This window comes from Notolabrus celidotus, chromosome 12 (genome assembly GCF_009762535.1).
Source record: "Notolabrus celidotus isolate fNotCel1 chromosome 12, fNotCel1.pri, whole genome shotgun sequence".
NCBI lineage: Eukaryota > Metazoa > Chordata > Actinopteri > Labriformes > Labridae > Notolabrus > Notolabrus celidotus.
The window spans coordinates 8,779,237-8,794,254 of record NC_048283.1 but is presented as its reverse complement, the minus strand read 5'-3'; the positions used below and the strand labels follow the sequence as shown (position 1 = coordinate 8,794,254).

Below are 15,018 nucleotides of genomic sequence, written 5' to 3'. Positions count from 1 at the left end.
GCTGTTTGTGTCACAGTAAAAGCAAAAAGTGAGCCAGTGCCAAAGGTCTCTGGATCAGAGGGACAGGGTGAGGTGCACACCTGTTTGAAAAGACTCCAAATGATACAGGTTTGAGGCTATGGTTGTTTTCGAAACCGCCTACTGTACTAGCAGTTCTATTCAGAACAAACTTTATCTTTGCAACGTCTTCAAAATAACTTACTGTTAGTGTAGTAGAAAGAATTGACCAATAATTACATATATTAAATGAAGCTAAATTGGAATTAAATATCATCTTACAGAGAGTATTTATCTTTAAGATCAATACTAAGGATGGGACATGATTTCAAATGCTCGAATATTCGTTCACTTCTTAAAATACTCGAATAGTATTAACTAACCCCAACAAATCCTGAATGGAAAAATGTATATATCCTGCAGACATCTAAATCTAATAAGCTTGCCTAATTTTGGTTTGGTGGTGTAGACTTACAGCCCCCTGTAGTTTGAGGTTTGTACTACAGGCTGTAAATAGTAGACAACACATTTGATGCTAAAGTCGGTGTACCTTTCTTTAAGTTATATTTTGTTATTATTTTTATTTATTTATTCTATGAATGTTTTATATATATATACATACTCACTTGTCTATGTGTAATTTTATTCTTTTGATGGATTTGTTTTTGTCGGATCTTTATTGTCATTGTTGATTGTCCTGAGGATAATGTGTTCTGTTAGTTATTGTGTTATGATGTTGTAAAAATGTGAAAAATAATTTAAAAAATGGTCATAAAAAAAAACAAAAATCTAATAGTAAATGCAAATATTATCTCATTATAAAAGTAAAATTGTTTTCATCATTATCACCAGTGCCTGTTTGTCATATGGTATTTCCGCCAGACGGTGGCTACAGAGCGCCTTGAAGCTGCTTGCTAACCGCATTTAGCAACAGGAAAGAAAAATGCTAACTGCATTAAACAGGAAAAGAAGAAGAAAACATTAGTGACAGTTGCTGGTTACACTTGTGTAGTGGTGTGAGATTCAGGAACAGAGACTGAGCATGGCTGTAAAATGAAAACATACACGCCACGCTGCTGCGTCACAGTAACACCAGCATAAAGGTTGAGACAGACGCTGCCAGTGCTCACTACTAGAAGCACCTCATCCCGGTGCTGGTTAATGAGAGTGCCTCACAAATGGACAGCTCTCCCGGGAGACTAACACAGGACTTCTACCAGATCTGTGTCTAGTCCGTCTCTGATCCGCTGCAGTCCGGCTCCGTGCTCTCTCGTTCGTCAATACCCACCGGTTGCGTTTTCAGAACGCAGCACGGAGCAGGACTGCCAGACAGCTGGAGTCATGTGACCGAGGTTTTCCCGCGGTAAATACTGAATCAAGGATTCTCCTCCTCCTCTCCTCATCCATGTTGTCTTTATAAGCCTCTGAAAACCTCTGACTTGATGACTCCAGGCCTGCCTCCACTCTAAATGACATTTTGTTGTCATAGTTAAGTTAAAACAATCTGGTGATAACACTGAGTGTTTTATTCTGAAAATTAACCAGATGTTTTCATTTTGTTTTGGTGCCTGACTTCCTGTCCCGCTCCATCTGCTCTGTGCTGAATTGATGCGTCGTGCTCCGGCATCCGGGAAAAATAATCTTGCATCTCTGATCCGTTACATTCCAACCTGCCGGATCAGAGACGCAGCCGGAACGCAACGGAGTGGATCCAGTGGGGTTAACAGATTTACTAGAATAGAAACCTATCAGATCCGGTGCAGTGACGGATCAGAGATGGACCGGAGATGGATCTGGTGGAATTTGGCCTTTATGCTATCTTCACCTGCAGCACAACAGGTGTGTGAGTCACGGTGGTTTCTACTTAACCTGTCAAACCCACTTTCAAATGCGCTGAATAATCACAAATAGATACCAGTGATTAATGAATAGTATTATGGCTTGTATTGCCCATCCTTGATCTATACCACACCCAGTCCCCAGGGGGAGCTCCAAATGTTATGGTTTCACTTTTGGGGAGCTGTTGTGTTGTTCATTTTTTTTTAAATCTATGTGTATGGTTTGCCTCTGTACTTAGTTTCATTATCTTTTCCTATGAAGCTGCCAAATGATACATTTTCCATGGTTCAGATCCCTCTGACACACATTGTAAATCTGACCCATAAAACATGACGGACCTCTCATTCTCCCACTTTTATCTCCACTCTCTCACCACTATTCCCCTCTGCCCAAACTGGCAAACATTACTGTCCACTATCTGATGCTTTCATGCTCTACATACCACATTTCCACTGAGTGTTTCTGTCATACAAACTGTGATGTGGACCTCAGCACTGCACACAAGCATCAAACAGTCTGCAGCATTCACCAGCTTTCACTCAAACGAAAATATCAGGTTCTGTGGTGTAAATTTATCTCGTCCTGGGTTAATAATGGTCTTGATACTTAAACAGGATGAGTTACATAAATATGTCTAAAGAAAGCTGAGCATGTTTGTTGACATTAACGGAGGAAAATCTGTTCTGAATCAAACTAAAGCTGACAACTGTGGACGTCTGGACAAAACCACTAAGACTCACTGAGACTCTGAGAGGATGACAGCCTGAAATCTGACTGACACTGAATACACATGGACATAATGGAGGCTGATCAGCTAAAAATAGCATGAACCTGAGGTATGGGTGCATTTGCTCACGTAATCTTCACCTTTTATTTGCTTGTATTGTCAAAATGAAATGGGAATGTCAACAAAGGCTTTTAAATTTGACAGGAAGCTGTATTGTATATGAGGAAACATGGCACAGCGAGAGGGGAAGTGGGTGTATCTCCGGGAAAAACAGGAAATAAAAGAAGAGAGGGGAAAGAGATTAGGGGGAAACATTTGAGTGTTATTGGCAGAGGATATGATTTTCTGCTTTGATAACAGTGATGGCATTAGTGTGAAAGTGACAGAGAGCGGGGCACAGTATGAAGAGAAGCACCAGCTGTTTAAAACTCAGAAGGTAAAGGGCGCCCCCTGCTGGTTGGACAAAGGAAACCAGGTTTTGATTCAACTTACAAGCAGGTATTTGCCCATTGGAACTAAATACAAGCAAAGTAAGCGCCCTGGGTTCAGTTACAGTTTCTCTTAAATCTACCAAAGCAATCCTAGAGTAAAACGACTTTAAAGGCTTTAACCCTCAACACAAATCAGAAAAATAAAGAAACTCCCAAAGATTCTTGGAGGAGATTGGTGTTTTGTTAGTCTTGATTTGTCTGCCTGGGTTTTGTTCTGTAATTATGTATCGTATGATTTGTAGCTGTGACGTTTTAAAGTCTTACTGTGTCTGTGTTGTGTAGGTACCTGCCTTGGGACTACGGATGAAATTTAGCATCTGTGCTAAGTCCGGTGCATTTACATTGATGCTCAATGCATTAATGTTGATCAATGTGAATTGTCCAAACTCAGTAAACAAATAAATAAAATGAAATGAAAACTACAAAAAAAAGATCTGGTAGTAACATGCTGAAAACTATACTAGTTTATATCACCCATCTGCATTAAATACTTGATTCTGATTGGACAACACCATTTTTTTATTACATATATATAGGAGTAAAACACACTAAAGGGTTTTGCGAGGTTCTGACCACCAGCAATAGACTAAAAGTGAAAAAAAAAGTGTTGCACACTCTGGTTCAACGTGTAGTTTTCTTAAATCAATTTACAACAGTAATCAACTCAACATTACCAGATCAGACATGTCATATTAAATCCATCTGCAGAAATGAGTCCAGCATATTTGTAAAGTTTATGATTTCACTTCTACCTGTTGACAATGTGGCAAAGGCAGGAGTGTATATGAGTAAACATGGTGGAGGATATTTATTAATATTCTCAATGTCTTTGGAGGGTAAAAAAACACACCATTAGCTGAGTCAAAGAGACGTCAACCATACTGAAAAGAACAAACAACCCCAGAGTCCACAACAGGGTAAGAAGACTCTCGCAGTGTTAGAAGACTGGTTAGAGTTAAAGTTGTTAAGTTCATTTACTTAAGTTTCTTATAATTAGGATCATGTCTTATTTAAAGAAATGTGAGTACATTGCTTACTGCATTGGCAGATATTTTAACTCATCACAAGCTTTTCTGGTCCTTGTCATATGTCAAAAAAAGTTACTTGTAAAGATTATATAAAGGCTAGAAGTGATGTATTAATTTGCATAATGAGGACCATGCCTGAGATGACTCACAGCTTGGTGAGTTGGATGGATAACATTTGATAAGTCCTGTTTCAAAATAATGCTCATTCATGTTCAATAACTTTTAGAGCAGCAGCCTTTTATTATCATATGGGAACACAAAACAGCAGATTAAAACATACAAGACAAAACCAAAATATGAGATAAACTAATATTTAAAACCTTATTTCTTGCATGTCACAATAAGAACGGTTAAAAACTCACACTTTGCACGAGTCAGCCTCAGTCACAATCAGAAAATTCAAGTCAATACGTCTGACATTACCTCACCACACACATCCATATTTTATACATTTCATATAACTGCAGCACATCTCTCCTGATGTCTGAGCAGACTGAGTTTTTCTTATACCTGCTTACATTATGTAATAGTTATGTCACTCTGCAAAACCTGCAGGCTGAAATCCCCTGCCCTCGAAACAGGTTACATGAGATAATCTGTGACTAATCCGGCTATTGTTGCCTTTAATCTCTTAATCCAGGTTTTGATGAAATACAGATTAGATTAAGATTGCTGACAGGTGTGAAGGCCCCTTTTTGTGGTTTGAAAAGCACTCTGAGGAAGAAGATATCATCATCAAGCAGACTCAAAGAGTGGACAAAGTGAAGAATATTCAGCCTGTAGGCAGATATGCACAGTACACCTATCCACCACTCTCCAAGAAAATAATAAAGGTCCCATATAATGAAAAAACATGTTTCTCCTTGTGAATACGTCATGCTCCAGCCAGCAAACCTGAGACAGTGGTAGCATTAAAGCCTTTGCATCGTTTCTGTAGCCCACCTACAGAGAAAACATTACTTCGACATGGTGTTCTCAATCAGCTCCTGCAGTGACACAACAACAGGAGAGATTTGCTTAGGCATGCATGCAAAACCACTCACACCCTTTAAGCAATTCTGCTTTCTCCTATGCAACAAAAATGGTCCAGCTGTGGAGAGCCAAAGAAATCAGTGGTTGCTTTTTATTTTTTCAACATGCTGGCTACAGTTAGGGCTAATTTGTTTGTTTATGCCAACCACTTCAACTTGGACTGCTCCAATGAAAGGCAAAAGAGTCGGAATAACACTCTGAGACATGCTTTTTGAAACATGACTGCAACACTTTAATAGTTGCCTCCTCCTGTTTGGGATCAGATTCTGAATAGTGTACTGGTGTGGGTTCTTCTGGAGGGCCTGCCATGTTTGTTTTGGTGTTTTTCCATCTCTGCATCTGTCTGCACCTTCCCACAACAGACAACATTCAGACATCTAATCAGTGCGGTACCTCATTATCCCAGCATCCCTGCCACCTCTAGTTTTTTTACTATTTGATTCAAAACCTTGCTTGATTTACAATCTATACATTTTGTAAACAGCTAAAAAAAATACATTTATATGGGACCTTTAAAGTATTTCATCAAGAATTTGTTCTAGTTCAAGCTATTTTTGAAGTGTAGAGGGGACTGAAACTTTCTGTAACACTATTGCAGCAGAAGACGTGCTTTTTTTTAGGTACCAAAGCGCTGTGTTTCTAGATTTTAAGAGTAATTCTAAGAAAATATCAGCCATGATTTTATCCCTCCTCGCTCTATAGTGTGATACAAAAAATATATCAAGAATATGTTTGTTTCCTGAGAATATTTGGGTTTGAAATTGGAGACTAAAGAATATGTAATTATAAAAGGGGCTTCTGTAATAGCAGTATTATTAAGTTACATATCATCATGTGTGAAATATATTCTCCTAAACCTCCACCATGCTCTGACATCGATCCCTTCATCATGTTTATTGCTCCAGATTTCTTCGTCGTGAACTATTAGTTGCCCTTTGTCTTCAGTTCTGCCAGCTTACTGGTGACAAAGTTCCACTTAAAGGACGCCTCATTGCTTCCTCCTCCCAGTGAGACATATTTGGAGAAGCTATTGTTGCTGCTCCTTCCTCCTCCTCCTCCTTCTTCGCTCGTCTCCCCCTCAGTGGTCTGCCCATCCTGAGGGGTAGCAACCTCCCCTCCGGCCTCTGTCACCCCCTCCTCACCCTGCACTGCTGCCGCTTCATTTGTTGAAGCAGCAGCAGCCGCTGCAGCTTCTGCCTGCTTCTTGGCAGCCCAGTTGGCTGCAAAGCTATCCCAGAATGGGGAGCGCTTGGTGGGTCGAGGAGGTTCCTCTGGTTTTACAGCGAGGGGGCTAAGAATTAAGAGAAAGTGGTGGAGTTTGTGTTCAAACATTGGTTTGCTTTTGCTTGAAATTCATCCTTATTAACTGATGTTTGAGTATTTTTAGACTGTATATTCTCTTATTTCATATACATAGACGTTTTCAACTAATGAATACATTTCAAATAAATGTTTCAATCATTTCACAAATGTATTCACGAATAATATAACACACAAAAGTTCCACAAATGAACCCTTTTACCCTCAGAAGCCCCATTTATGGTGAAAGTGCGAGAAAGACATCCAAACCAGAAAGACAGAGGAGGAAGCTTCTACTCACTGGTCAGCGATGGGCGGGCTCTCTGTCTCCTCTAGAAGCTGGTGTTCATCTTCTTTGTTGAAGAGAGATGATAGTCTGTTCCAGCTTTTAGTCCCGGCTCCCTGCATCTGTGCACAACACAGTGCATACACACAGGGTCAAAGGTCAAAGAAGGCTTAAGTTAAAGTGGTGTTGACAGGCAGCATTACAAACTGAAACTTTCCTTTTCTGTTACCTTTAAGATCAGTACTGAGTTGTACCCAGACAAATGACAATAAACATCTATTATATTCTATTCAAATAGAGCCTGAGAGCTGTCAGTGTTCACATACTTTCTTGGCCAACTGGGACACTGCGTTTGGTCCCTCATCCTCCTGCACTGGACTCACATCATTCTCCACCTCTGTGACCTGCAACGGCATAAAAACAGACAAAATAGATACACCTTACCGGAATATATTTACTATCCTACCTCATGGAAATACAGATGCACAGGATTTGAGTACATAAGGTCGCCATCTAGTGCATGTTGTGGATATTACAACCAGCAGAAAGCACAGGATGAGACCTTAAAATGTGCATAAATAAATGATAATCAAGATGATAGATCACAAGTATTTCTGGATGTGTTGTTTATAAAGCATCATCTGTGCCATGGGATATGAATTTCCCCAGGTGTGGGCATAAGTTGGGATACATTTCATAAGTTCGTATGGAGCAATGCAGACATATGAAACATCCGCACATCCTTTTAAATGACACGTTTCTCTCCAGACACACAAAGTAATCCCTGAGAGTTCCTGTAGATGCCTTGGGTGGCATTGAGAGAGACAACAGGCCCTGGTCTCATGTCTGTCTCGTCCACCATGTCAGTGTCAGTGGAATGCCAACTAATCCGTTTGTTCAGGATCGAGTTTCTCAGCCCTGAAGAGATCTGGGTCACTGCAAAAACTGGGCCTTTTTCATCGGTACCAAACCTTTGAGGTGTTGCAATTCAGCCATGAAACCCAGTGATTGAAGAAATAGTCAAATATTGAAATTAAAGGAAAGCAATATACTTTGTTCACGTTACTGAAATATCAATGTGTATTCAGTAGCTGCTAGAGCCTCTTTTCAAAACGTGCAAGATAAATGCATAAGTTGGAATATACAGTCTTCTGCTACACACACTTAGTTTGCATTCATTTTTATTGGCCTTTTCTGAAATGTTGTATTTTGTGGTTTGCAAATGAAACCATTTCAGGAGATAACAGAAGGAAGTATTTGTTTGAGATCACCAGCCAAGAAGATTTGAAACTGTAAAACTTTTATCATTGTAAAAACAAAAACAACACTTAAAAAAAATAGAAGAAAGTGTTTGAGTTAACCCTCCTGTTATGTTGCGGGTCAAATTGACCCATTTTCAAGTTTAAAAAAAAAGAAATGTTAAAACTATTTTTTCGAAATGAAACTTCTTCTGTGTGGCTTCATAGGGTGAACAACATATAAAATGAAAATGGTTCCTTTCTTTCATAGTGTTCGCGGGTCAATTTGACCCTGCAGTCAAAGAGGAGGCTAAAAGAGGTGAGAAGTGTCAAATACTAAATGTTTTTTTAGGTTAGTAATGGAGTTAATAATGAGATTTTAAAAATGTAAATTGGGATTTTTTTGGGTTCTGACACTTGAATTATTAAATATGCCCCGGGTCAAGTTGACCCAGGAAGATAATAGCTGTCCCTAAGAAACGAACATAACAGGAGGCTTAAAGACAACGTTGTGCAATATTTTCTGCGAAATGTGGTGAAGCAGAATTTTTAAGTAGTATCAAATTCTCAAAACTTGAATGAAATTAAAATAACTTCATTATCTCAATCTGTCACTTGATCTCACCTCTCCACTAAGATTAACATCATCATGAACACACTGGTGAAGAAGGCTAGCTCAGTCCTGGACCCTGTGGAGGTGGTGGCTGACAGGAGGATTATGGCCAATCTGTCGTCTCTGATGGACATTTTCTTTTATATATATTCTTGTTGAAATTATTTTTCTGTACACCTTCTTGTTTGCTGCTGTAACTCCATGAATTTCCCCGTTGTGGGACAAATAAAGAAGTATCTTATCTTATCTTATCTTATGTCATATTTCAATTCTCAGGCTGAAATGTGTCAAAATCCACATGAGGAAATGTGTTTAAGGCCTTACTTCTGCCTCAAAGTTCCCCTTGCACGGAAAACACAATAGCTCAGCGAGCTCATCTGACCCTGTGATGAATAAAAAATGACGAGCAAACAAAACCTGGTGACTTTTTGACTTCTACATCCACTTTCTGACATCCAAATATGAATCAGCAAGAGGAACAACAACAGCAGGAGAAAGTTGTAAGTCCTTTACCTCTTCTACAGCTTCCTCCTCATACTCAGGGTTGAGGGTCTTCATCACTTTGCTCTTATACACCTTCAACATGGAATTCATACTTGCAGGAATAGTTTCTCAGCGGTCAAGACGAAGATACCTCTGTGGTCCACCCTCTGACTAGTCTTCACGTCCAGCTTCAGCGCAGCTCAGTTGGGCCGACTTAGACCTGTTTCCATGCATGAAGGTCTCAGTAGCTCAGCAGCACAGGGAACCTTTTAGACATAATGTTCCTCCAGGTCAGATTGATCTCTGTCGCGTCAAAGCCAACAGGGAGTTGACAGCTGCTTTCGTCCCTGCAGAGTGTCTGAACAGGTAAAGTTAGGAAGCTGTGCTGTAGGTGCATGCGCTATCACAGGTGTACTCGCACGCCACACACACACACACACACACACACACACATACGGGCATGCTAAATTCAACGTCACGGTTCAGAATCCCTGCCTTGGTTACCTGGAAACAGGTGTAGATTTCCTCATGCATATTTCAGAGGGTCTCTCTCCCAGTGCCAGAGGACCATTGTCAGCAGTGTTTGCGGCCTGGCTCTGGTAAAACCTGATGCTCAAAAAACCTACACACACAAATATACACTGACATATTTATGTTTGGGAGAATAATTTAATGCAGCAGCAGCTTAGAACCCTGAATAAGTTTGTTTTTTCTCACAACATCATCCTAAAAACACAGTTTCCATCAAACTTTCACTATCCTTGCAGAAAGAAAATGTGCTTGTTTTAGCCTTGCATTCAATTAAATGAGTTAACTTTGCAAACACATTTATGCCTGAAAATTAATCATGAGAAAAGAAGTTGAAACCATAATCAACCCTCCTTTCTTCCTCTGTTACCTGGCCTACCTCGGAAGTCCTCCCCCTGCTCTGATTGGCTGCTGCAGCACATCAGTCAATCCATACCAGACTCAGGTGCACTGCAAGGTTTTTTCTTTGAGACTGGTTCGCTTGGCAACCTGAGAGGGCTGGTGAGTGTCGAGTAGATAAAGAGAGGAGTATAAAGCTTTGATGACTGATTGGGTTTCAGCAGCCACACAAAACAATACACCCCAGTACACAACAAACACTCTTTTTTCCTGAACATGTGCACCAATATCTTATTCTAACTTAACATCTCGCTCATCCTTTGTATAGCTGCAATGATTAGATGCTAGGGCATGCATGCTTGTTACATGAAGGTAAAGGTACCTGGCAACATTTCTGATTATACATCAGGGAAATTTGACCTAACTTATCCTATAGCTTGATTACCATGCAGAGTTGGACAGTATTGAAGCTGTAAGGCCTGTAGATCCATACAATCAACATGAATTTTGAATGCACTTCTATGGAGGACTCTTATTTGCATGCACACTGAGGGATGTTGGTAAAGAGCAGCCAGTTTTGTCATGGCTGCAGAAGCTCATGCTTCAGACTAGAAAAAACACAGACTCTGTTTGTAGCAGAGACGTGGCTGTATTCAGGATGATTCACGGTAGTGCAGTGGGTAGCGCTGTTGCTTCACAGCGAGAAGGTTCATGGTTCGAGATCCCTGGTCGGGCAGGTGCCTTTCTGTGTGGAGTTTGCATGTTCTCCCCATGCATAGCGTGGGTTCTCTCCAGGTACTCCAGCTTCCTCCCTCACTCCAAATGCATGCTTACCAGGTGAATTGGTCATACTAATTTCAATGTTTGCCCTGTGATAGGTTAGCGACTTGTCCAGGGTGTGCAACACATTTTCCTGTGGACCATGCAAGATTTGGAAATGTTATGTCCCCCTATTTCCCAACTTTTTCCTCTCTCTTATAATCAGAAAAACTGAGGACTTACAAGTTGCCACTGGTCAAGAACCAGAAGGATCAGGAAATGATGGTGAAGAAGGAGGAGATGCAGCCAAAGAAGTGAAAAAAAACAGTGGAGGAAAAAGGGGTGGAAAAGGAGGGGGGAAAAAGGGGAAAAATGAAGAATATGAGATTGGGACCAGTATGTCTAAGCTGCTTCTCCAGGCCCCATAGGAAAAACACAGGTGATCCCAAGATCTTATGTTAAATCCATGTGTGATCCAAATAAATGCACATGATTAAATGCAAGTTTTTGTGATATGGTCTGTGTTATAAAAATCTCACTCCAGCCATACACTGAAAGTTGGCAACCCTGCTAAATTCAGAAAATCCAAAGCACTAAAAAGGGGAAAATTCTTGATGAAAGGCAACCTGTCTGGATTTAAACTACATGTTTGTGGAGAGTGGGGTTTTAACTTAACCTTATAACGCCAAGCGTATCATATTTGATACATCAGTTTTTGAGACCTCTTCATCATCAGTGTGATATATTTTTTCTGAAAAAACCTGATGTATACAATCAGATACATGCAGTGCACGTATCTGATCACCAGGTGTGAATAAATCCTGCACCAGAAGGCCCCCACTTGAGACATCCAAAATGGCATCTGTCGATCAGTGACCCACTCGAGGTTTTTCAGGGATATTTTTGCCAATTTTTAAGAAGTTTAGGTGAAAAAAACGTTAAAATTGTTACTGAAACTTCAAGAGGAATAGATAATGGATTGGTGCAATAGAAAACTAATTAATATTTCATAACTTAATTTATAGCCAAGTCGTGTTGAAAATGTGTGTATCAAATTTGAAACAGCAGGTATTTATTTGCAGACCTGTCAATCATCATTTTATAAAATGTCATACATTTACATGACATAGTAAGTTATATTTAGAGTAGAAATTGAGATATTTATAACTTATATTGTATTTTTATAAATGCATCCTGCTATATCATGTTGATTGATGACTATTTTAATGTTGCTTTAATGTTTTTTGCTGTGTAGTAGATGCAAAATATGTATGTCATTGTCTGGCAATAAGGAAAAATATGATTTCTAGGTTTGAAATTACTTTGGGAAAAATGTGAAGAAAACCCAAAGTTTGATATCCTAAAAATGTTGTTTCTATATGTTTTAGTTTGTTTAAAAAATAAGAAACTTTGAGCTCGGCTGGAAGTGAAGCTTCCACAAAAACTGCCCCCCCCCCCCCCCCCCCCCCCCCCCTAGTGGCTGGCTGCAGCATAGGTCAAAAACTCTGTCTCCTCCATTCATTTCAATGGGGCTACAGTCAAACTTTAAAAAATAAATTACACATCGTACGAATGTTTCTCACATCTGTATGCTGTGGTGATATGTAGTTAGTATTTGACTGTTTTGTGTTCAAGGCCTCTTTTTTCTGAAAAGTTTCTTTTCCATTAGTTATTAGAGTTTAAAAAACAGGGTTTTACATCCGGGTTTGCTTTGATTGACAGCTGCCATAGAGAGAAACTCCATAGGATCTTGTGACACTACACTGTAGGGCAGAGCTTGTTACTGGGACAACACAGAAATTACCGTGGCAACACAGAAATTCTATTTTCAGCTAAAAAAGACCTTTATGATGTCATGTTACTACTATGACATCATAAAGGTCGGTTGTACATCAGCTGCTGTATCATACAGGACTCCAGTCACAGAACCTTCTCATTTTACCTAAACCTGTTCAGATAGCAGATTGATTCAGTTGCTCTTCGTAGTCAAAGCATACTGTAAGCTAAGATGCCATTTTTGTTGTTATCCTGGGTGGTACTTCCAGCTGTCGGTCGCCTAGTCAAGTCTGGACTTGGACTCGGTAGCCCAAATACACCTGTGAATGACCCAGAAACACCAGAACCCCATGGTTCAGCAGAGGTAAAGGACAGGGACACAGACGGTCTCAGCAGGCAGAAGAAGAATGGAAAGCAGGAGAATACCTCTGAACGTAGCTGTCCTGTTAAGTCCAAAAGTGAGGTACCTAAAGTTTGTGCACTCACTGCCCGTCGGTACAAAGACAAGAACCATCTAGTCCTAAAGCCAGCTTCAACAGCAGCCCAAACAAATGCATATACGCTGGCTAAAGCAGGACTCCTGACCTGTGGCACCAGGCTCAGAAGAATGTTGTTTTATGCTCGAATAAGAGCAGTAATTTCTTTTTACAAGGCCAGACGAACCTTTGCAACATGCTTTCCTATGGCCCGTGAAAGATTTAGGCATTTTTGGTCCACCTATTACCCAACTCTCTTCCTTCCCCTTGGAGTCCATATAAAAAAGGTGCAAGCTGCCCCTGGTCAGGAACCAGAAGGACCAGTATCAAGAAATGTTGTGAAAGAAGAAGGAGGTGCAGCCAAAGAGGTGAAAGAAAACAGCGGAGCAAAAGGTGATGGAAAAGGAGGGAAAAGTAAAAGGAAGAAGAAACATAAAAAGGGCAAAAGACAAGGCTGGGACTCCTAAACTATTTCTGAGCTGCTCCTCCAGGCCCCACAGAAAATGTCAGGATATCCCAAGCCCTTCACCTGTTTTATCCTGAGGATAAAACCACATAAGTCCCCCTAACACATATGGTTTACTCCGGGAGACTCCGGTTTCTCCAAAACTTGTAATTAAATTACCTTAAAAAAATAAACTCTGAAAAAAAAATGCATGACTCAATTCAATATGTATATGTTGTCTTGTATGCTAGGTAAGTGCAGTTAATATAACTGATTCACTTCAAATTATATTTTTTACTTGTGTACAATGTGGCCCTTTGTCAGGCTTTCTCTATGATTCCTCCTCTTATGTATTTCATAAGCATCCAGCGTTAGACAGAAAAACGTTAAGAAACAAAAGAAAAGTTTATGTTTATGTTGCCTTCATAATGATTTTATCCGAACCACTTTTAAAGCACTTCATGGCCTGGCTCAAGAATATATTTGTGATTTGCTGTCACCCTACCAGCCCGGTGCAGCCTCAGGAACCTCCTTAAAGTTCCCGTCGCAAAGTTAAAAAATTAAGGAGGACCGAGCGTTTGCTTTTAGTCGGTTCTCTTTTACTCTTTTACTCAGCTATTCCTTTAAGTTGTTCCTCTTATATTGTCTTGCTAGTTCAATATGTCTCCCTGTGTTCCTTTGTTCATTATACTTGTTTTTTTTACAATGAAAAGCACTTTGTAACGTCTGGTTTGATAAGTGCTACATAAATAAACTTCATTATTATCATTATTATTATCATTATTATTATTATTATTATTATTATTATTATTATGATTGCAAGTATTAAGCGTTAGACAGAAAAACATTAAGAAAAAAAAGAGCACATTGCTTCCATTTATTGTGTCCTCAAATGAGAAGTATTCATATTTATGTTACCTTCATAGTAAATTTATCCAAGGGTAAGAGCTCTTAACATTTATCCTTTATATAAAACAATTATGTTGTGAACAGGTGTGAATAGGTCTTGTGTGTGTGTGAGAAAACAGTACTTCTATAATTTCATAAATTACTGTGGATTTTCTAATAAGGCACACTGATGATTAGTAGTAAGTAGTTGTAACCTGTGATTACCACAAGGTGGCTCCAGAGTCCTTTAAGGGGTTGAAGTTACTTTGTGCATTTGTTTCATGATGTTGTGAAGAACCTCAGTCCAGCTGTTTTACAGTAATATGATCGGAAGCTTTCAGATAGGGTTAAATCTTGGTTGCAAAAAGCAGCATAAAACAAGATAACAGATAAAATTAGGTAATACAATCTTGTTTTTATTTAGATAAAACCTCCAGATACAGTTGTTCTAAACTTTTGAGTGTTAAGATAACTTTAGTCCAGAACAATCAGGATTATCCTGACTCCAGCAGAGCAATTATTTTATCTAGTTTCTCAAAAACCTGGGATTAAAGTAAGCTGGATTATTTGGTTCTGAATAGAAAAAAAGTGTATCACCGAAACCAGATCACTCTATCAGAAATTAAACCCTTGTAACAATCAGGCCCAATGAATATTTAAAATGTACATTGATTGACAATCACCTCGTGCTGCCATGTTGTGGTCAGAAAATATGTCTTTAAGCTGATACCAAAGTCACAATAGGCATTTTTCCACCGCAGGAACTTTACCCCG

The 15,018-nt window shown here is 39.5% G+C and overlaps 1 protein-coding gene across 1 annotated transcript; it reads right to left on the bottom strand.

The window, feature by feature from the left end:
* Positions 1-4,422: 4,422 nt before the first annotated feature.
* Positions 4,423-9,991, bottom strand: LOC117823253 (uncharacterized protein C1orf232). Its single transcript, XM_034698375.1, has 6 exons — positions 9,932-9,991; positions 9,538-9,655; positions 9,064-9,391; positions 7,026-7,103; positions 6,715-6,821; positions 4,423-6,405 (listed from the first exon to the last, which is right to left on the bottom strand). The coding sequence occupies exons 3-6, from the start codon at positions 9,142-9,144 to the stop codon at positions 6,039-6,041; spliced, it is 633 nt and encodes a 210-aa protein (XP_034554266.1). The 5' UTR covers positions 9,145-9,391; positions 9,538-9,655; positions 9,932-9,991; the 3' UTR covers positions 4,423-6,038.
* Positions 9,992-15,018: the final 5,027 nt, after the last annotated feature.